Source organism: Loxodonta africana, chromosome 1, assembly GCF_030014295.1.
Source record: "Loxodonta africana isolate mLoxAfr1 chromosome 1, mLoxAfr1.hap2, whole genome shotgun sequence".
Taxonomy (NCBI): Eukaryota; Metazoa; Chordata; class Mammalia; order Proboscidea; family Elephantidae; genus Loxodonta; species Loxodonta africana.
In genome coordinates this window covers 103,666,006-103,685,581 of record NC_087342.1, presented here as the reverse complement: position 1 = coordinate 103,685,581, position 19,576 = coordinate 103,666,006, and the positions used below count along the sequence as shown (strand labels likewise).

The 19,576-nt window shown below is 49.1% G+C and overlaps 2 protein-coding genes across 3 annotated transcripts; one reads left to right on the top strand and one right to left on the bottom strand.

The window, feature by feature from the left end:
* Positions 1–854: 854 nt before the first annotated feature.
* On the bottom strand, positions 855–5,810 carry TSPO2 (translocator protein 2). Of its 2 annotated transcripts, XM_023547102.2 has the most exons (4): positions 4,640–5,810; positions 3,221–3,413; positions 2,656–2,797; positions 855–2,256 (listed from the first exon to the last, which is right to left on the bottom strand). In XM_023547102.2, exons 2-4 carry the CDS (start codon positions 3,391–3,393, stop codon positions 2,056–2,058), a joined length of 516 nt encoding a protein of 171 aa, XP_023402870.2. In that variant the 5' UTR covers positions 3,394–3,413; positions 4,640–5,810; the 3' UTR covers positions 855–2,055. The 2 variants fall into 2 exon arrangements, with proteins under 2 accessions (XP_023402870.2, XP_003403978.3); XM_003403930.3 differs by lacking the exon at positions 4,640–5,810 and having other exon boundaries at positions 3,221–3,748.
* Positions 2,484–19,081, top strand: UNC5CL (unc-5 family C-terminal like). Its single transcript, XM_064285589.1, has 9 exons — positions 2,484–2,617; positions 10,897–11,344; positions 11,925–12,225; positions 12,939–13,201; positions 13,839–13,937; positions 14,211–14,278; positions 15,700–15,800; positions 15,941–16,054; positions 17,628–19,081. The coding sequence occupies exons 1-9, from the start codon at positions 2,615–2,617 to the stop codon at positions 17,848–17,850; spliced, it is 1,620 nt and encodes a 539-aa protein (XP_064141659.1). The 5' UTR covers positions 2,484–2,614; the 3' UTR covers positions 17,851–19,081.
* Positions 19,082–19,576: the final 495 nt, after the last annotated feature.

Genomic DNA, 19,576 nt, shown 5'->3' with positions numbered 1-19,576 from the left:
TAAAATCAGGTAGAGTGAGGCCTCCCACTTTGTTCTTCTTTTCCAGTAATGCTTTACTTATCTGGGGCTTCTTTCCCTTCCATATGAAGTTGGTGATTTGTTTCTCCATCACATTAAAAAATGTCATTGGAATTTGAATCGGAAGTGCATTGTATGTATGTATAGATAGCTTTTGGTAGAATAGGCATTTTTACTATGTTAAGTCTTCCTATCCATGGGCAAGGTATGTTTTTCCACCTATGTAGGTCCTTTTTAGTTTCTTGCACTAGTACCTTGTAGTTTTCTTTGTATAGGTCTTTTACATCTTTGGTAAGATTTATTCCTAAGTATTTTATCTTCTTGGGGGCTACTGTGAATGGTATTGATTTGGTGATTTCCTCTTTGATGTTCTTTTTGTTGATGTAGAGGAATCCAAGTGTTTTTTGTATGTTTATCTTATAACCTGAGACTCTGCCAAACTCTTCTATTAGTTTCAATAGTTTTCTTGAGGATTCCTTAGGGTTTTCTGTGTATAAGATCATGTCATCTGCAAATAGAGATAATTTTACTTTCTCCTTGCCAATCCGGATGCCCTTTATTTCTTTATCTAGCCTAATTGCTCTGGCTAGGACCTCTAGCACAATGTTGAATAAGAGCGGTGATAAAGGGCATCCTTGTCTGGTTCCCGTTCTCAAGGGAAATGCTTTCAGGTTCTCTCCATTTTGGGTGATGTTGGCTGTTGTCTTTGTATAGGTGCCCTTTATTATGTTGAGGAATTTTCCTTCAATTCCTATTTTGGTGAGAGTTTTTATCATGAATGGGTGTTGGACTTTGTCAAATGCCTTTTCTGCATCAATTGATAAGATCATGTGGTTTTTGTCTTTTGTTTTATTTATATGGTGGATTACATTAATGGTTTTTCTAATATTAAACCAGCCTTGCATACCTGGTATAAATCCCACTTGGTCTTGGTGGATTATTTTTTTGATATGTTGTTGAATTCTATTGGCTAGAATTTTGTTGAGGATTTTTGGATCTATGTTCAGGAGGGATATAGGTCTGTAATTTTCTTTTTTTGTGGTGTCTTTACCTGGTTTTGGTATCAGGAATATGGTGGCTTCATAGAATGAGTTAGGTAGTATTCCATCATTTTCTATGCTTTGAAATACCTTCAGTAGTAGTGGTATTAACTCTTCTCTGAAAGTTTGATAGAACTCTGCAGTGGAGCTGTCTGGGCCAGGGCTTTTTTTTTGTTGGGAGTTTTTTGATTGCTTTTAGGTAAGTTTTTAAAAAGATTTTGTTTTTCAGGTACTTGAGTCCTCCACGTGGATGAACCTTGAAAACGTTATGCTGTGTGAAAAAAGTTAGTCACAAAAGGACAAATACTGTATGATCTCACATGTGAAATAAGCAAGTATATAGAAACTGAAGTTTATTAATGGCTACCAGAGGTGGGAGGGAGGGGGAAAGGGGACATTCTTGTTTGGGGGGCATTGAGTTTATGTTAATTGTGGTGTAATGTTTTGAAAAAAGATAGGAATAATGGTGGCACAACATAAAAGATGTAATCAATGTCATTGAATTGTAAATGTGGAAGTTACGGTATTGCCAAATGTTTTGGTGTGTTTATCTTACCACAGTATTAAAAAAAAAAATCGGCATCCAAAATCTTTATGCTGGGTTTGGGGGGCAGTGGGTGGAGCTGGTGACAATGTGCCCACTCCTCCCTACACATGCACTTACAGACTTACACACACACAGAGACCCTCCTATTCACACCCTGCAGCCCTCCACACCTACGGTCACATCACATACTCAAAGCTAGTAACAGGATTTTATTACTTGCATGTGAAAAAAAAGTAAAGTAAGTTTCTCCTTTCCCATTTCTCTGAATTTTCATGACAAGTGGCACCAGGGGACCTAGGAGGGTGGCCACATTGGGACAGGTTACCCTTAGGGAATCATCAATCCCTGGCCAGCTCCTCTCCGCCCCTCTCCCTGCCCTAGCTCCAAAGCCCTGTCTGCAGTCCCTTCTCCCCTCCCTGCCCTGGCCCTCCTCTCCGATGCCCTAGTGCCTCAGTCACCCTTCTCCTCTTTGGGCTGAGGCTGGTGCTCTGGACAATGGCTGTCCATCCACAGGTGGTAGGCGATTACAGCAGTCATGGTGAGCCAGGCCAGGTAGGGCAGTAGAAGCAGGGCCGCCAGCTTGTTGATGGGGTTCCAGATAAGTGCCATGCTCGCCACTAGCCCGTAGAGCAGCAGGAGGTGCAGCAGGGCCTGGGCAGAGCGCAGGGCAGTCAGGCAGGCTGCCTGGGGAACCAGCCCCCAACCCTTTTACAGTACCCCGTGTCCAACCAAGAAGCCAAGTTCCTGGGGCTTCGTACACTCAACAGGAGTGCAGGGAAGTCCGCCCACCTGTTTCCTGCCTGCACCTCATTGATTTGCTGTATTATCTGTTTCTGAGGACCTGGTGGTTTTACCTTCTCATTTTTTGTTTTTAGTGTCCTTGGAGGGCCCTGGTGGTGCAGTGGTTCGAATTCACCAGCTGCTCCTTGGAAACCCTATGGGGCAGTTCTACTCTTTCCTGTAAGATCACTATGAGTAGGAATTGACTCGACGGCAATGGATTTTAGTTATGGTGAGTGACCTTGCACTACTGAGCACTGAGTGCCTTACCAGACCAGGGTTGTCGGCTGTGAAAAAGAGAATCAGGACGGTCCAGCTGATGGTGAGCTGTACAGCATAGAGGCCAAGAGGCAGGACTAAGGGCCACCCAAGGCCCCCTCCCAGGTCCCTCCACACCAGGTAGGAGGCATAGCTGTGGGAAGACAGTGGCAGAAGCACTCAGAGGGAGGGTGTGCCATGACAAATAGAGGAGGCATTCTATTATAAGGACTCTTGGTGATCAAGAGGGAGCCCTTGTGGCCAAAATGGTAGCAAGTGGGTCTAGGCAGCGTTTGAGGACCAGAGGAAGTTGGTGGGAAGAACTGGGCAAGGAATGGGGAGACTTGGAGAGGGAGGAGGCAGAGGGCTGGCTGGAATCCTAGGCAGACCTAGAGGGTTTCTGCAAATGTTTTACAGCCTTCGCTGGTAAGGAGCCTTGAACCTCTGGTTGTGACCCTTCCACCCTGCTCTCATGCCATCCCTTTGGAAGCCAATATGTGGCAGTATTTCAGGGTTAGGGAGACTTATTTCCACACCATGCGGTACCAGGGCCATGGCGTGAGAAATGGAAACTTACCCCATGACCGAGTAGATGGCTGTCCACACGAGCAACAAGGCTTTGTGGGGTGGGCACCAGGGCAGCTTCCTGAGGCCCTTACACCAACCAGGCATTTGATGACGGGCAAACAGCCACACCATAATAGGCCCTAGGTGGGGAAGGGCCACAAAGATGGCCCCTTGAGGCCACATTCTCCTTGAGGAGGCCAAATCTGGGGAGGTGGAGAACATACTAAGTATGAGCCTTACCCTGTGCCTCCTCCTCTACCTCCTGACCTGATGCTATCCCCTGGCCTGAGTCCTTCGCCCCCATCTTGGGCCTAACTCCAACCCTACCTCCTTTGAGACCTCTCTGCCCACATTGCCTTGCCCTTTATCTGCCTTCCATAGATTTATTTTCTTCACACCACTCATTTGGCACTCGGCGGATACTGTCTAGTATTGTTAGCAGTTTCTGAGTAAAAGGCTTCCCTCCCCCAGCATGTGTCTGGCTTCTGAAAGCAGGTCCAGGTGTGACTGCCTTTCTACCTCTCACAGCATGTGGCACTTGGCTGGGTACAGAGTAGACCCTCAATAGGAACAGTGTCTTAAACTGAACCCAGCTATGCTGATGGTAGCCAACCTGATCCCGCTGCATTTGGAAGGACCAAATGCTGAAGGGAGGAGCCTGGGGGTCTCTCCTAGTCAACACCAGGCCCGGCCCATCTGCCCCAGGCTTATCTCACCACACCAGATTGGCATACAACAGGAGTCCCACCCAGCCTGATCTCCTGCCAAATGCAAACTCAGCTGAGTGGCTCTGTGGACTCCTTTCTCTGAAGGCTTAGCTCTCTTCTTCCCCTGGAGACTCAGGGACTGGATAAGACTCCCCCTACATCTCCAGAGGGTCAAGCCACAAACTCAAAAGCCCAGATTTCTTGCAGCCTAACTTCTCAAGGAAACAAACTGCCCGGCCTTTGATTTAAAAATCTGCAATGTTCATTTGTATGCTGCTTTGCAAGTCATTTGCATATGGGACACTGTTCAGATCTTCTGCCAACCAAGGACCCCACCCAATAACATTCTTCCCCTTTGTGTGTGGTATATCAGCCTCCTACCATTGACAGGGTTTGAAGGAAAGAAAAATCTTCTAGTCATTCTCAGCATTCTGGAATGGCTGTCTAATTCGGCTTTTCCTGTCAGGTATCACTAACCATGTCTTGGAATTGCCTGGGACAGGGCTGGCCAGCCTGCCTGCCTGTGCATCTGTCCGTTGTTCCTCTGCTCCTCCTCACAGCCCATTTGCTCATCTGCCTTCCTGTCTCTTTCTCTGTTTTCTGTTTTTCTATCCAGTGTAGGAGGTTCCCTCCACTCTTACCCTCCCCTTCTCCATCCTCTTTTCTCCTTTTACCCACCCCTCCCAGCACCCTTTTCTTCCCAGACCTTGCATTCCCCTTACCTCAGGCAGCACACTTCCCAGACTGGTGCCTGATGATATATGATGTGTAGAAGGCAGAGGAGGGTGGGGGACAGGGAGAAGGGTGGAGTGGAGTTGCCAGCTGGCCTGCTTTCTTCCAATGACAAGCATGATGACACTGACTGGGGAGGCCAGAGAGCTGACTGCATGCCCCCTTCAGTCTCCTCTTGGCAGGTGGCCCCTGGCCTGCTAGGCCCTTCATGGTGCCTAGCTTCTGAAGGAGCCTTTTGATGGAATGGTTGAGGCTTTGGCCCTGGGACACGGAGACCTCTTGAGACAGCTTAGCCCCTACGCTATAAGGCTACTGATTGTTGCCTGTGGTTTCTGCATCCCTGTGAACCCGCTTTGTGTCCATGGGCATGGTGAGGGTCCTCAGGTTTCCCCAGAGCCTTCTTATAACTGGGATTATCTCCAAGTGAGGCAAGCACCAGCTTTGGAAGTGAGTTCATGACACATAGACATAGCCCGTGGTTATAGCCTTCTAGTTGGCACGACCCACTCAAACTTGGTAGTCTAGCTTGACTGATCTTTCACAAATCCCTGGGACTTCATGACTCAGAGGACAAACCAGCCTCCTGTGTGACTCAGACAGAGCTTTGTCCAACAAAGACTTATACCTTCCCTCCTCCATCCTGACCAAAGTTCTGAAGTGCCCTTCCTTGCTCGGCCTTTAGACATGAGGTCACTTTCCCAGAAGCTGGCTGCTCTCCATCCATTTCTTTGCCACATCTCTGTGCTTTGGGGAACCCAGCTCCTCTGGGAGGTGTTTATCCCGTCTTCTCGCCTCCGCCGGGGGAAGGAAGCAGAGGGCAGGGGGTTGCAGTAAAGGACAAGAGGCTAGGAAATCATTAACCGAGACCAAAGCAGCGGAAGTTACTTATTTTCTATGGGAGATGATAACTGGGGGCGGGGGTTGTTCACTACAGTTCTTCTACTGTAGGAAGCAGACCCCGGAGATAACAAACCATTTACTGAGCACCCATTTTTTTGGTAGGTGTTTTACATTTATCATGGAGCCTTGGTGGCACAGTGGTTAAGAGTTTAACTCCCAAGCAAAATGTTGGCATTTCAAATCTACCAGCCACTCTTGAAAACCCTATGGGGCTGTGCTACTTTGTCCTATAGGGTCGCTCTGAGTCAGAATTGACTCGGATTTTTTTTTTTTTTGGTTTCTTACATTTATTAGCTGAACAATGACATTATTAACCCATGCCTGGTAGATATTATTATCTGTCTTTAAAGACAGGAGAATTGAGGCTCAGAGGGTATCTCAGTTACCTAGTGCTGCTATAACAAAAAGCACCACAAGTGGGTGGCTTTAAAGAACAGAAATTAATTTTCTCAAAGTTCTGGAAGCTGAACTTCCAGAATCAGGGTCTCCATGGTGTCAATTCCTTCTGTTAGCCTCTCTCCCAGTTCCTAGTATCTGCCAGCAATACTTGCTGTTCCATTGTTTGTAGATGCATCCTCACATGGCATCTGTCTTCCTGCTCTGTGCATGTCCCTGTCTCTTCTGCTCTTTCTATAAGACACCATTGAGAAGTGATTAGTATGACCCACTAATCCTAGTATGACCCTACTCTAGTATGACCTCGTTAACATAACAAAAGAAAACTCCTATTTCCAAACGGGGTCATATTTACAGGTACAGGGGTTAGGACTTCCTCGTTTCTTTTTGGGGGACCCTGTTTAATCCATAACAGAGGGGCTAAGTAACTTGCCCAAGGTTACATAGCCAACAGATTGGTCATCTGGGCTTAGTGTTGGCAGCCTGGCTCCAAAATGCATGCTCCTTCCATCAGCCGGTTCATTCATTTAACAAGCCTTTATTGAACACTTACTTACTATGTATCAGGCTGTACCAGTTGCTGAATATACAGTATTAGACAGCTGAAGGAAACATCCCTCTCCGCAGGGAGCTTTGATTCTAGTGACTCCATCTTCTCAGGCAGAATATCTGAGGACTCAGGCTAGCAAACACCCCCAAAGTTCAGGTCTCCCCCAAATGGCAGTGCCCCTGCTAACTTTGAGTGCCAAGTGTGGTGAGTGGAGTAGGGAGCAGATATAGGTAAGTCCCAATGCTGCCAGCAACTTGATTTATGAGTCATTAACCCTCTCAGTGCTTCCCTGGAGGGAAGGGGGTAGAAATAGGTATTGTCGCAGCTCCCTGGGCCAGCTGCATTGGCAGCACCTGGGCTCTTCCTAGGGATGCATATTCTCAGGCCCTACCCCAGACCTGTGGAATCAGAACCTACATTTTAACAAGATCCCCAGGTGATTCATCTGCACATTACAGTTTGAGAAGCTCTGGTTAAGGTTCCCCCCTTCCCTTCCCTTCTGCCATTTTAACAGCCTCTGGCTGGCCTGTGGCCAGCAGAGGGCACTGTTGGGAGGGGTTTCAAGGTGCTGCACTCGTGCCCAGGCTGTCTCCCTTCCTTTCCTCCCTTCCAGACCTACACTAGTAAGCCCACTGACTTCTGGGATCCCCAGCTACTCCCCCGCCTAGGTTGGGCTTTGCCAGCAGGCAGGGACAGGCTTCTCTACCTACTTTAGAGTGGCTGGGAGGCAGTCTCTGTGCCTGGAAGCGCCAGGCCCCGCCTGCCCGACTCCCCGCCCACCTCCACTTGTCTGCCGGCCTGGTGACGGGTCTGGTTGACTGCTTTGGTTCTTGAAGAAGGAACTGCTGTTCCTGGACAAGCCACAAGTCTCTGGGAGCCCCTAAGTGGTAAGGTGAACGCCTTGTTGGGGGTGGTCATTGTGATGGAGTTACCTGGGGCTCAGGGAAGGAGGAGAGGAGGAAAACAGGTCCAGGGGAAGGGCCACTGCTGGCTGGTGTGAGGGCCAGTGAGATGAGTCTATGTGAGGTGGAAATTTATACTTTGCCAATGAATGCTGTCCATGACTTAGATTTGAAGTAATCCACCCTGGTACTGTTTATGCCCTGCAATAACTGGAAATGTATCAGGTGTTGGCTAGGCACAGTGAGAACCAGTCGATGAGGAGAAGGGTTCACAGTTTCTCCCAAGGTTATGAACAGACCTTTGCAGCAGGTGTCTGCATCTTTGTGCTGGAAGAAGCAGCCACCTAGGGACAGGTGATGTGAGCATTCTAAGGGGCCCTCATTTCAGGGAACTGCTACTCGGGATGGGCTGGCATCTGGGGCAAGAGGAAGTGGAGGAGCGGGAAACGAGGAGTCCAGGCATGGGGCTGGGGTGAGGCCTTAGCTCCTGGTATGAGTGAAGGGAGCGGGGGAGGGTAAATCGGTGTAAGAAGCTTTTCCAGTGCAAGACCTGGTGGATCAGCTAGAGGGGCCTTGGAGGACCTCGAGCTACCCTGAAAGGAAGGGCATTGTACCCCACAGAGCTCACTGTCTAGGACAAACAGTAGGCAGTCCTGGATAGCTATTGTGTGAATGAATTCCATTTCCTCAAGAGCTCCTTGAAAGCCAAATAAGATGTCATCTTTGGCAGGACTGAAATTCCCAGTGTCTGGTACACAGCCGGGGCTCAGAAAATGTTGAGTGGGAAAACCACACTTAACAGCGTAGAATCAAGAGGCACTGAGTGTGGTGGGATGGCAGTGGGGGGACATTTCAGCCAGGGGCTGCTGTGCCGGGGGAGGGATCCAGGTAGGCAGATAAGACAGGTGGGGAGGATGGGGAGAGCAGGTGAGGGGTGAAATAGAAAACAGCAAGAGCCAAAGCTGGAGGGATGAGGGGCCCAGTCTGGCCAGAGTGGACCAACACTAGTTGCCCTTGAGGTGACTCCAACTCACAGTGACCCCATGTGTGTCAGAGTCGAACTGTGCTCCAGAGGGTTTTCAATTGCTGATTTTTGGAAGTAGATCACCACGTCTTTCTTCTGAGGTGCCTCTGGGTGACCAGAACCTCCAGCCTTTTGCTTAGCAGCTGAGTGCCTTAACCGTTTGCAGCACCCAGGGATTCCTGGCCAGAATGGAGGGGTGTTGGAAATTAGGGGGCAAGAGGGAGAGCAGAAGGAGAAGGAGGCAGATTCTGGAGGGCCTTGGGAAGAGCTGGTGTCTGTAAAGGGAGGCTGCTGGAAAGCCAAGGTCCCGATTGTGGACTCCACTGGTAAGCAGGTGTGTGTGCTTTTGCCCTGCCTCATTCCCGCCTCACCGGCCCCCACCTTTGTTTTTCTTTCCCTTTTTGCTTCCACTTTTAACTTTTGTTACTCTTGTATTTCATGTATCCCTGTGAGCTACCTTCCGAACTTCCTGCACCAGGAGGGACACACATAAACAAACATATCTGGACAGTGCTTTATCATCTACAAATGCTTTCACAGGCTCTTGCGCAATCCTGACAATCACCCCAAGAGGAAAATCCCCCTCCCTCCACACTTCTAATAGCTTTCAAAAAAATTATAAAATTAATACAAAATACACACTTATGTGAAAAAATCAAAGAATACAGAAAAAAAGGGTTTAAGAAAATTGAAAGTCCTTGTTCACACAAGGTCGGTAGTTCAAACCCACTAGCCTCTCCATGGGAGAAAGATGTGGCAGGCTGCTTCCATAAAGATTACAGCCTTGGAAACCCTGTGAGGCAGTTCTACTCTGTCCTATAGGGTCGCTATGAGCTCGAAATGCAACAGATTTTTTTTATGGGTTCACACCTTCCTCCCTCTTAACTTCCCCTCTAGCAGTAATAACCAGTGTGAATAGCCGGAGGTGTGTCCTTCTAGACTTGCGATATCTGAAACAGGAGTCTTTAGCCACAGGTGGCTCCAGACCACTTGAACATTAGCAAGTCCCAGTTGAGAGGTGCTGTAAGTATCAAATACACATGGATTTCAAAGGCTTAGTGTGAAAAAAAAAAAAAAAATGTAAAATACCTGATTAGTAATTTTACCTTGATCACATGTTGAAATGATATTTTAGATAAAATAGACTGTGTTAAAGAAAATATATTATTAAAATTAGTTCCTCTTGTTTCCTTTTACTTTTTCAAAGTAGCTACCAGAAAAGTTGAAGTTACATATGTGGCTTGCATTATATTTTTACTGGACAGCACTGTTCTAGTCCTTTCTTTGTGCATTACATTTACATTGAAAAAATAAGAACAGAAATCCAGTTGCTGTCCAGTTGATTTCAACTCATGGTGACCCCATGTGTGTCAGAAGAGAGCTGTGCTCCATAGGGTTTTCAATGGCTGATTTTCTGGAAGTAGATCACCGGGACTTTAAGGCATCCCCGGCACTGGGTTTTTTTGGGTTTTGGGTGAACTTGGACCTCTATCCTTTTGGTTAGCAGTTAAGCATATTAACTGTTTGAACCACTCAGAGACTCAACATTTACATGTATGTGTATATGTGTATAAAGTTTTGTTCTTTTTTTTTTACATTAATGAGATCATAGGATGTCTATTTCTCTGTGACTTGCTTTTTCTACTCAAAATATTTCCATGTCAGCATATGTGGATTGTCATGGATTGAATTATGTCCTCCCAAACATGTGTGTATCAATTTGGCTGGGCCATGATTCTTGGTATTGTATGATTTTCCTATATGCTGTAAATCCTGCCTCTATGATGTTAACAAGTGTGGACGGGAGGCAGTTGTGTTGGTGAGACAGGACTCAATCTATATGATTGGATTATGTCTTGAGGCAATCTCTTGAGATATAAAAGAAAGAAGCGAGCAGAGAGACAGGGATCTCATATCACCAAGAAAGAGACATCAGGAGCAGAATGTGTCCTTTGGACCTGGGGTCCCTGCACAGAGAAGCTCCTAGTCCAGGAGAAGATTGATGAGAAGGCTGACACAAAGAGAAAGCCTTCCCCTGGAGCTGACACCCTGAGTTTGGACTTTTAACCTATTTCGCTGTGAACAAATAAATTTCTCTTTGTTAAAGCCATCCGCTTGGAGTATTTCTGTTATAGCAGCACTAGATGACTAAACATAACACTAGATGACTAATACCCAGCCACAATGCCCAAGCTGGCGTTTGAGAATTCATAGCTTCTATTCCAAACCCAAGCTCTTTCTACCTCAGAGAAGCTTAACTGGGTGTGCTCAGTCAAGGGGAGCCATGGCATGTTCCTGAGCAGGAGAGAAATAGGTCTAAGTTCTGTTAAAGGAACTTGATCTGACTGGTGGTGTGCAGGGTGTGCTGGAATAAAGACAACTTGCTCCCTATTGCATCCCACTGGAAGCCAAGTCTTGACCCCCACAACAATGAAAAGGTTTTAGCTTGGCACTGATTCCTTCTTTCTCCCCCAGGCTCTGGGCCTTGGCTGGGACAAGGGTGCAGAGAGCTGGCAGCGGCATCTAGTGACCAGGTGGATGTGCCCCCAGGAGAATTCCTTCCAACCCTTGCAGTTCCTACTGCTGGTGGGGGTCCTGGTGGCGAGTGCCCTCCTTCTGGCCCAGTGCCTTCGATGGCACTGTCCTCATTGGCTGCTGAGAACCTGTCGGAAGCCAGATGGCCAAGAGGACCCAGTGCCGCAGCCCATTCCGCTACCGGAAAATGAGCCCTCAAGGCAGTGCCCTCCAGCCACACTGCCAGAGATGGCTGCATTCTACCAGGAACTGAACACACCCACTCAAGGCCAGACAGTCATCCGCCAGCTGATGCACAAACTATTGGTGTTTTCAGCTCGAGAAGTGGACCACCGAGGTGGCTGCCTGATGCTCCAAGATACAGGCATTTCCCTGCTCATCCCGCCAGGTAAGAGCTCCCGGCCCCTTTCTTGGTGGAGTCCTCCATCCTCAGAGGCAGTGTACAGTTGTTCAGATTGTGCACTGCACAAAGGCAGCACATCTAAGGGAGCAGCATTCAGAGATAGCTTCATAATTTTGAAGATTGTTTATTTTTTATTATAACTTTGACTCCAATAAAGTTATAACTTTATTGGCTCCAAGGACAGACATACTGTACATCTTTTAGGACAATTTTCTGGCAGATGGAAGTGCCTAGTTCTAACAGAATTAGTATGACAATTATCCAATCAATGAAGTAAAGTGTCGAAAAAAACAACAAAACAAAACAAAACAAAAGTGTCAGGAAGAGTGCTTTTTGCAAATTCACACTGTATGGGCTACTGGCAGCCCTGGGAGGAGGTGGTGACTTGCTCAAGATGATACCACAAGACAGCTCACAGTCGTCTTGTACCTGTCCCCAACTGCCTCCCTGTACCCCGTACTGGGCACCCTCTCTTGGGCTCTTGTCCACTTCCTCTCCCACCCTGCATCTTTCTCTAGGGGGTGGAATACCCTGCCAGGCCCCTTTCAGCTCTCCCTCTTCCCAGGTGCTGTGGCTGTGGGCCGCCAGGAGCGGGTGTCTCTGGTCCTGGTGTGGGACCTGTCAGATGCCCCGTCGCTGTCCCGGTCCCAGGCGCTGGTGAGCCCTGTGGTGGCATGTGGCCCCCATGGGGCCTCCTTCCTGAAGCCCTGCACCCTTACATTCAAGCACTGTGCCCAGCAGCCCAGCCACGCCCGCACCTACAGCAGCAACACGACCCTGCTTGATGCCAAGGTCTGGAGACCCCTGGGGAGGCCCGGGGCCCACACCTCCCGGGATGAGTGTTGCATCCACCTCTCTCACTTCAGGTAGGCACTTACCCATGGCCTATCTCTCTGTCCCCATCCCTCTGGGACTATGTGTTCTGTTTTTTTTCTCTGTCTGCCTGCCTCAGCCTCATCTCTATGGAACTGCCCCTTTATCTGTCTGAGATGGTCTGCTAATCCTTTGTCCCTGTGTCCCTCTCCAGCCCCTCTGTCCAAGTGTCTCTTCCCAGCCCTGTCCAGGACTGTACATCCCACTGCTGAGAAGTGTCTGACTTAACCCTGTCCCTCTATCTAGAGGGGCCCTGCCCACCCGCAACTGTCTTCTCTAAAATTGTCTCTGTGCTTCTCTTCAATTTGTCCCTTCAGTTCTCTAAGACTGTATTCCATCCTATGTCTGTCCTCCTTCATCTCTTTTTCTTTCTAGGATCTTATGTCCTTCTGTCTCCCAGTCTTCTTGCCATCCCACTGGCTAGAGGAGGGCCATGTGTGGAATCCAGTTTCAAGCAAGGGCAACTCTAAGCCCAGCTCCCCTCCCTCCCCTGCCCGAGAGTACTTGGCTTCCCTCTCCACTTGGTGAGAGTGACTCTCTTTCCCTAGATGTCCCTACCACCTTCTTCTCCCTCCACTCTCCTGGGCTGCTTTCCTCCCCTCCCTGGAGGCCCCTACAGAAGCTCCTAGCAAGGTGTGCGCTGTGCGCTAGGTGCGCTTGCGCCACAGCTGCTTCGCTCTACCTGCCACACCGTCTCCCTCCGCAGCCTCTACACCTGCGTGCTGGAGGCGCCTGCGGGGCGCGCAGCCCGAAAATGGCTGCAGCTGGCGGTGTTCTGCTCGCCGCTGGCGCCAGGGCAGTCCCACCTGCAGCTGCGCGTCTACTTTCTCAACAACACGCCCTGTGCCCTGCAATGGGCCTTGACCAACGAGCAGCCCCACGGCGGGCGCCTGCGTGGGCCCTGCCAGCTCTTTGACTTCACCGGGGCCCGCGCGGACCAGTGCCTGAAGCTCAAGTACATCTCTGAGGGTGAGGGAACCCCATGCCAGCTAGGTAGAACCCTGGGAACCCCAAGTTTCGTTGCCAGACTCTTGCGCAGGCAGCAGCTTCAAGGAAACCTCTTAGCATCTGCTTCTGCTCCCCGGGAGCCCTCAGTCTTTGTCTACTTCCTTCTGTTGCTGTCTGTCCACTTGGCCTCGCCCCACTGTGGAAGGGCAGGGGAGGTCAGGTGGGGGGGTGGTGTAGGGAGCAGAACTGTTACACCTTGCAGGAGCAGGGTGGGAGGAAGAGGCTTTTGTTTTCCCACCTAGATGGAGCTGCTGTTGGGAACAGGAGCGCCCAGTCTACTCTGCTTGGGCCCTCTTTCCTTTATGGTGTGGGCTGCTGGAATTGCCCATAGGCAAGGGGATCCGGGGGAGTTTGTGGTTGTGGACAGGGCACATGTGCATGGGGGGCGGTGATGGTGTGTGTTCCGTGGTGCAAGGAAGACCACTAATGGGTTTCTCTATTCGGGCTTTGGGATTCATGTCCACTTGAGAACCTCTGACATCTGCTCCTTCCTCATCCCTCCTACCCTACACAGTACCCTGTACACTGCCTGCCACATGGTAAAATACCTGTGGAAGGACCGTTCTCTGAAGCACTCCCCACCTTCCTGCCTCCCCAGGTTGGGAGAATGTAGATGACAGCAGCTGCCAGCTGATTCCCCATCTCCACATCTGGCATGGAAAGTGCCCCTTCCGCTCCTTCTGCTTCCGGAGAAAAGGTAGTGCAGGAGCCCCATGCTCACTTCCTGCCCCTTTCTTTCCCCTCTCCTCCTCTCCCAGTAATCCTGGAGCTCAGCAGCTCCTCACTTGGCCTGTATGAAGACCTCCTCAAAGTAAGGAGCCACACAGACCTTTGCAGAGAGGAAAACAGCGTGCCCTGCTCCAGTCCTCAGATTTCTAGTCTTACTGTACAGTCCCTTTAACTTGACCTGCTTTCTCAGCCCAGGCCTTTTCACTCACTCACCTGCCTCATTCTCACCTTCTCTTTGTAGTCAATGAGAGTGAGGACTGCTCAGCAGTAAACAATGAGATCATTGTCACCATGCACACCTTCCAGGATGTGAGTAGGAGCTGGGACAAAAGAAGGGCAGGGCCTGGGGGTGTCCTGGGCAAAGAGGGCAAGGGGACTGGTACCCAGTAAGTATGGTCTTAATTGCATAATCTAACAGGGAAGATAGCATTTTTCACAGAACAGGCATACCAGCTGTTTGAGGGGCTGCGACCATGAGGCCCCCAAGTTACCCTCCATCCCTGACTCTCTCTTGGTTACCGATGATAAATCCATAAATCTGGCAGGAGGTAAAAGGACCACACCCTAGATTAACCTCCTCTCCCAACACAGGGGAACTGGGACATCAAGAAGGGCTCCTTTCTAGCTGATTGTCTACAGCTGACAGGTGATGTTGTGCATCTTCGGTGTGGGAAGTGACTAGAAAATGGGGTCTTGAATAGGTGGGATGGGAGTTAGGTATACCCTCTCCTCCCACTAAGAGAAGCTATGAGACAATCTGGGTTGAGAGTTTTTGGGGAGCCTGAATGGCCATCTTAGTGAAGGGTATACAGACACCTCTCACAGTATCACTTGGGGATGAGGAACCTGGGAAAGGAGGATTAGGGGTGTCTTAGTTATCTAGTGCTGCTGTAACAGAAATACCACACGTGGATAGCTTTAACAAACAGAAATTTATTCTCTCATAGTTTAGGAAGCTAGAAGTCCAAAATCAGGGTGCTGGCTCTAGTGGAAGCCTTGCTCTGTCTCTCTGCTGTGGGGAAAGGTCCCCATTGATCTTCCCCAGGATCTAGGAGGTTCTCAGTGCAGGGACCCTGGGTCCAAAGGACGCACTCCACTCCTGGCTCTTCTTTCTCAGCGGTAATAGGTCCCCTCTCCTCTCTGCTTGCTTCTCTCTTGTATATCTCAAAAGAGATTGACTCAAGATACAACCTAATCCTGTAGATTGTGTTCTGCCTCATCAACATAGCTGCCTATCATCCTGCCTCATTAACATCACAGAGGTTAGGATTTACAATACCTAGGAAAATTACATCAGATCACAAAGTGGAGGACAACCACACAATACTGGCAATCATGGACTAGCCATGTTGACATACAGTTTGGGGGGGATACAATTCAGTCCATAACAAGGAGGAAGGGACACACAAATGCCTGAGTTCACCATTATTCAATGACCTCGCCATCACCCCACCCAGGACTTCTGGTATCTTAGGATATACCTTATTAGATTTTCATGTTCCAGTTCGGAAAGGGTTTAGTAGGTAAATTTAAGGCTGAAGGTGGGGCTCTGGGTCAGGAAAGCAGAGGGTAAAGGGTTGTGTGGGGGACACAGCTGTCTCCTTGGTAAAGTGGCCGAGGGTGACAGGCTAAAGGAGAGACATGAGGAGTGGAGATAGGCTGCTCAGCTTCTTGCTCAGGGGGATATCTTATGATCCCTAAGTGTGTTCCCCTCCCCGCTGTTGGCTCAGGGCTTGGAGACCAAGTACATGGAAATCCTCAGGTTCCAGGCATCAGAAGAGGAATCCTGGGCAGCGCCACCCCCAGTTTCGCAGCCACCCCCATGCAATAGGTGAGGTGGGAGCACCCTGGGCTGCTGCCTGGGGGGTGTTTGGGATTCCTGTCCCAGCCCCCAGGGTGGAAAGAGGTGGAGAACCAGACTGGATCGCTTTGATTCTGCCCTCCAAGAACACTGGTTTTCCTCTGCCCCAGACTACCCCCAGAGCTCTTTGAACAGCTGCAGATGTTGTTGGAACCAAACAGCATCACTGGCAATGACTGGCGCCGACTGGCCTCCCACCTGGGGCTCTGTGGCATGAAAATCCGGTAAGAAGAGGGGTGTGAATGGAAGAGGAGGGCAGACTGGGGTGAGGGTGGGGTCTTCAGGACACCCTAGGGACCGGACCACAGACAAATGACTGATTTAAAAGTCAGAGAATGGCTACTCCTCACCCCACTTTCTATAAAAGGTTAGCGATTTCTATTTATCACTGTATCCTCGGTACCTAGAATGATGCCTGGCACATAGTAGGTGCTCAATAAGTATTTTAAAATGAAGCAGTTAACATGCAAGCCATTGAATGTTTGGTGTGCTGTGCCCTGAGGGTTAGAACAGCAGAAGATAATGTGTAGCCCAGTACCTGGTACGTGCTAATTGTTCAATAAATATTAGCAATAATGGGAGCAATGCTGCCATGTTCCCTTTCAAGGGGCTCACAAAGAAATCAGTAGGAAAACAATTCTGAGCTAAGCCCCAGGGCCCAGCATATGAGTGCAATGGTCAGGGGAGATTTTACCCAGGAGATGGGGCTAGAGCTGGACCCTGAAGATGGGCTGAATTTAAAATCATCCATGGAGCAAGCATTTATTGAGCACCTACTACGTCCTGGAAACCATGTTAGGTGCTGCTGGTATACAAGACAAATGAGACATAATCCTGTCTCTGGGAGCTCATACCAGTGAGGGATACAGAGAGGTTAAAAAAGAAAGGCAACTGTTCTTATACCTTATTGTATGTGTTCAATAGTGTGTAACAAGTTGAAAACAGAGACACTGAAAATAGCTGATAGTGAGACAAGTAAAGAATTGTGGGAGTTTTAACCTGAATTTGAAACTCTGAACTGGGAAGCACAGAATGGTCACTTCCACCTGGGAGGTGGGAATTAGAAAAAGCTTCAGGGACGGAGGTGGGGTAGGGTAGGATGGCGTAGGGCAGGGCAGGGCGGGGGCTGGGCAGTGGGGGGTGGGATGGAGAAGATCGACAGCAAAGGTGGTTGTGTGTGCAAGGTGGGAAGGGGCCAGGCCTGAGGAAGATTCAGGATGGGGGGTGGGAGGGTAAGCTGGAAAGTCAGGAGTGTGGGCTTGGAGAACGGGAGAGATTCGAGGAAGGCTTTTGAGCAGGAGAAGGTCATGATAAAAGCCATGGTTTAGAACAGTTATCTCCTCAGTGGTGGGCAGGATGTTGTGGCCTGGGAGAGAGAGAAGAAGGAGGCCAGTTAGGAGACTGGGGCGAGGAGAGGAGAGTGTGTTTGGGGTGGGACATGTAGAGAAGGCAGATTACAGAACATGAGAGCTGGCAGCTACCTTAGAAGACTTCTCATCCAAGCCCTCAGTGTAAGCAGAGGAAACTGAGGCATAAAGAGAAGTAGGAGTTATCCCCTGAACTCCCTGAACAATCTCCCAGTTGAAAGTCCTGGGCCCTTTAGCTGCTTGAGCCCCCCATGGAAGGCAGGCAAGAGCAGGAAGAGGGGCAAGAGGTGGATCTGGGGGACAAGCTGAGTGTGAGAGCGGTTCTCCTGGACATGACACATGTAGTCGTGTCCAGAGGAAGGAGAAGCCCCTCCCTGCTCCGTCTTCCTCCCTCCTCCACTTTCTCTTCTCCTTGCCTACTTCCTGCCAGGTTCCTGTCCTGCCAGCGCAGCCCCGCGGCCGCCATCCTGGAGCTGTTTGAGGAGCAGAATGGCAGCCTGCAGGAGCTACACTACCTCATGACTGTCATGGACAGACTGGACTGTGCCTCAGCCATCCAGAGCTACCTGAGTGGGCCACAAGATGGCAGCCCAGTTCCTGTCCGCAGGCCTGCCTGGGACAACCAGGGCCTGGAGCTGGATGAGAAGCTCTGAGTGCCAAGAGGGAGGGCGAGGCAGGGTGAGGGCCCTTGGTATGCCCCTACATCTAAGAATCACACAACAGGTGTTACTGGCTGTACCCACCAACCTCATCAGAACCTTGAATGGTGCCCAGTGCCTCTCATGAGAAGGGAGGGCCATTGCCAGCCTCTCTGGGACTGGACCACCCTTCTGGTATACGAACTGTGGGCAGATCCCCTTCTGGCCGGCAGGGGGCACAGAAGCCCAGCAGATGGCCACAACGTGGCCAACCCCCTGGAAACTAATTCATAGACTGTAATTTTTTTTTTTTTTTTTTAAGGAGGCTTGGCTCCTTCTTGGCACTCCTGGGGGCGCAGTGTTTAGTCCACAAGTATTCGCTGAGCACTTAGTGCGTACCCAACACTGGCTGGGCATTACAAGGAGTACTGAAATATATAAGATAGGGTCTGGAGCCTTGACAAGTGCACGCTTCTCTCATAGAGTCCAGATGTGCTCATAGGAGCTGAGGGCAAACTCTATAACAAGCATATAACTTGTGGTTAAGGGATTTACCTTACAGGCTTTAGGAATTGAGAAAGGGAGGGAGGTGAGTGTGGGCTGGAGCAGTGAGAATACTTAGTGCCAGGTGTTGGAGGGAGAGAGGATTTGGACATGTAAAGAGTGGTTCAGAGATCTTTAGGATGGGTGGTGGGTGGGAAGATAGGAGCTGAAAGTGAGCATGGAGTGCTGGGAGCATCAAGGAAACCAGCACCATGGGTGAGAGGTGGTATTAGGACAAGTGTTCAAGGCCAGACCCAGGGGCGGGCAGTTATACCTGGCCGTCCACCTTAGTCTCCTTTGCCTGCCTGTGTCTCCTTATTCTTCTGCTCAAGCCTTATTTTCCTCACCTTCTGCCATTATCTCTATCATAAAACTGAAAGGAAACTTGAAGATTATCATTCTTGCCCAACCTTTTTCTCTCTCTTATCTTGAACTGTGTGAGTTCTAAGTCTTTCTGATTTTCTCTTTGTTCCTGTCTCCTGTGGTCTCTCTATCCTTGAATCTCTGTGTGTCTCTCTGTTACTGTGTGCCTTAGTATCTTTTTGTCTCTACCTGGTCACTTTGTCCTGTCTTTGTGTGTTTCTTCCTTTCTCTGAAATTCTCAGTCATTTGCTTCAGGCAAGTGTCTCTAAACCAATGTTATATACCAAAGGCTACTGCAAAAGACTGGGCTACTCTGGGAATAGATGAGTGGTTTTTGTTTTGTTTTGTTTTTTTTCCCCTCATGGATCAACATCTAGTTTAGGATCAGGAAATAAAAGATAGGGATTAAAGAACACCCCATTCAGTTAACAAATATTGTTCAGCACTTACTATGTGTTAGACACTGCATGAAAACAGATGAAGAAGCTGGATCCTGAAAGAAGGGTTTGACTCAATTCTAGCCATGCTATTGTTTGCAAACAGGTGTTGTTAATTTGTTCAAGGGCAGGCAAACAATCTGGCAACACTAACAATTCGCTTCTGTATTTAGTTAAAAAATGTTAAAGCTTTTTCTATGATGAGCAATATTGTGTAATAAAATATGAAAATTGCCTTTCTTTGTTATTAACTGTATTTTGCTTGGATTGGTAGAATTTGATGTGGTTATGAATGAAAGTGCTCACTTGTCTGTGGCAAGAAATTTGGCAGACAGCTACCTGGCCAACCAACTGAAAGAGATCCATATACATGCCCATTCCAAAGAAAGGTGATCCAA

Coding starts and splice junctions, on each gene's coding strand:
- TSPO2 (XM_003403930.3), bottom strand. CDS start 3,432: ATGTTCTCCACCTCCCCAGATTTGGCCTCCTCAAGGAGAATGTGGCCT. Junction 2,798..3,220: donor GCCATCTACTCGGTCATGGG/GTAAGTTTCCAT, acceptor GTCTTCCCACAG/CTATGCCTCCTACCTGGTGT. Junction 2,257..2,655: donor CAGCCGACAACCCTGGTCTG/GTAAGGCACTCA, acceptor CGCTCTGCCCAG/GCCCTGCTGCACCTCCTGCT.
- UNC5CL (XM_064285589.1), top strand. Junction 15,801..15,940: donor CAGCCACCCCCATGCAATAG/GTGAGGTGGGAG, acceptor CCTCTGCCCCAG/ACTACCCCCAGAGCTCTTTG. Junction 16,055..17,627: donor CTCTGTGGCATGAAAATCCG/GTAAGAAGAGGG, acceptor ACTTCCTGCCAG/GTTCCTGTCCTGCCAGCGCA.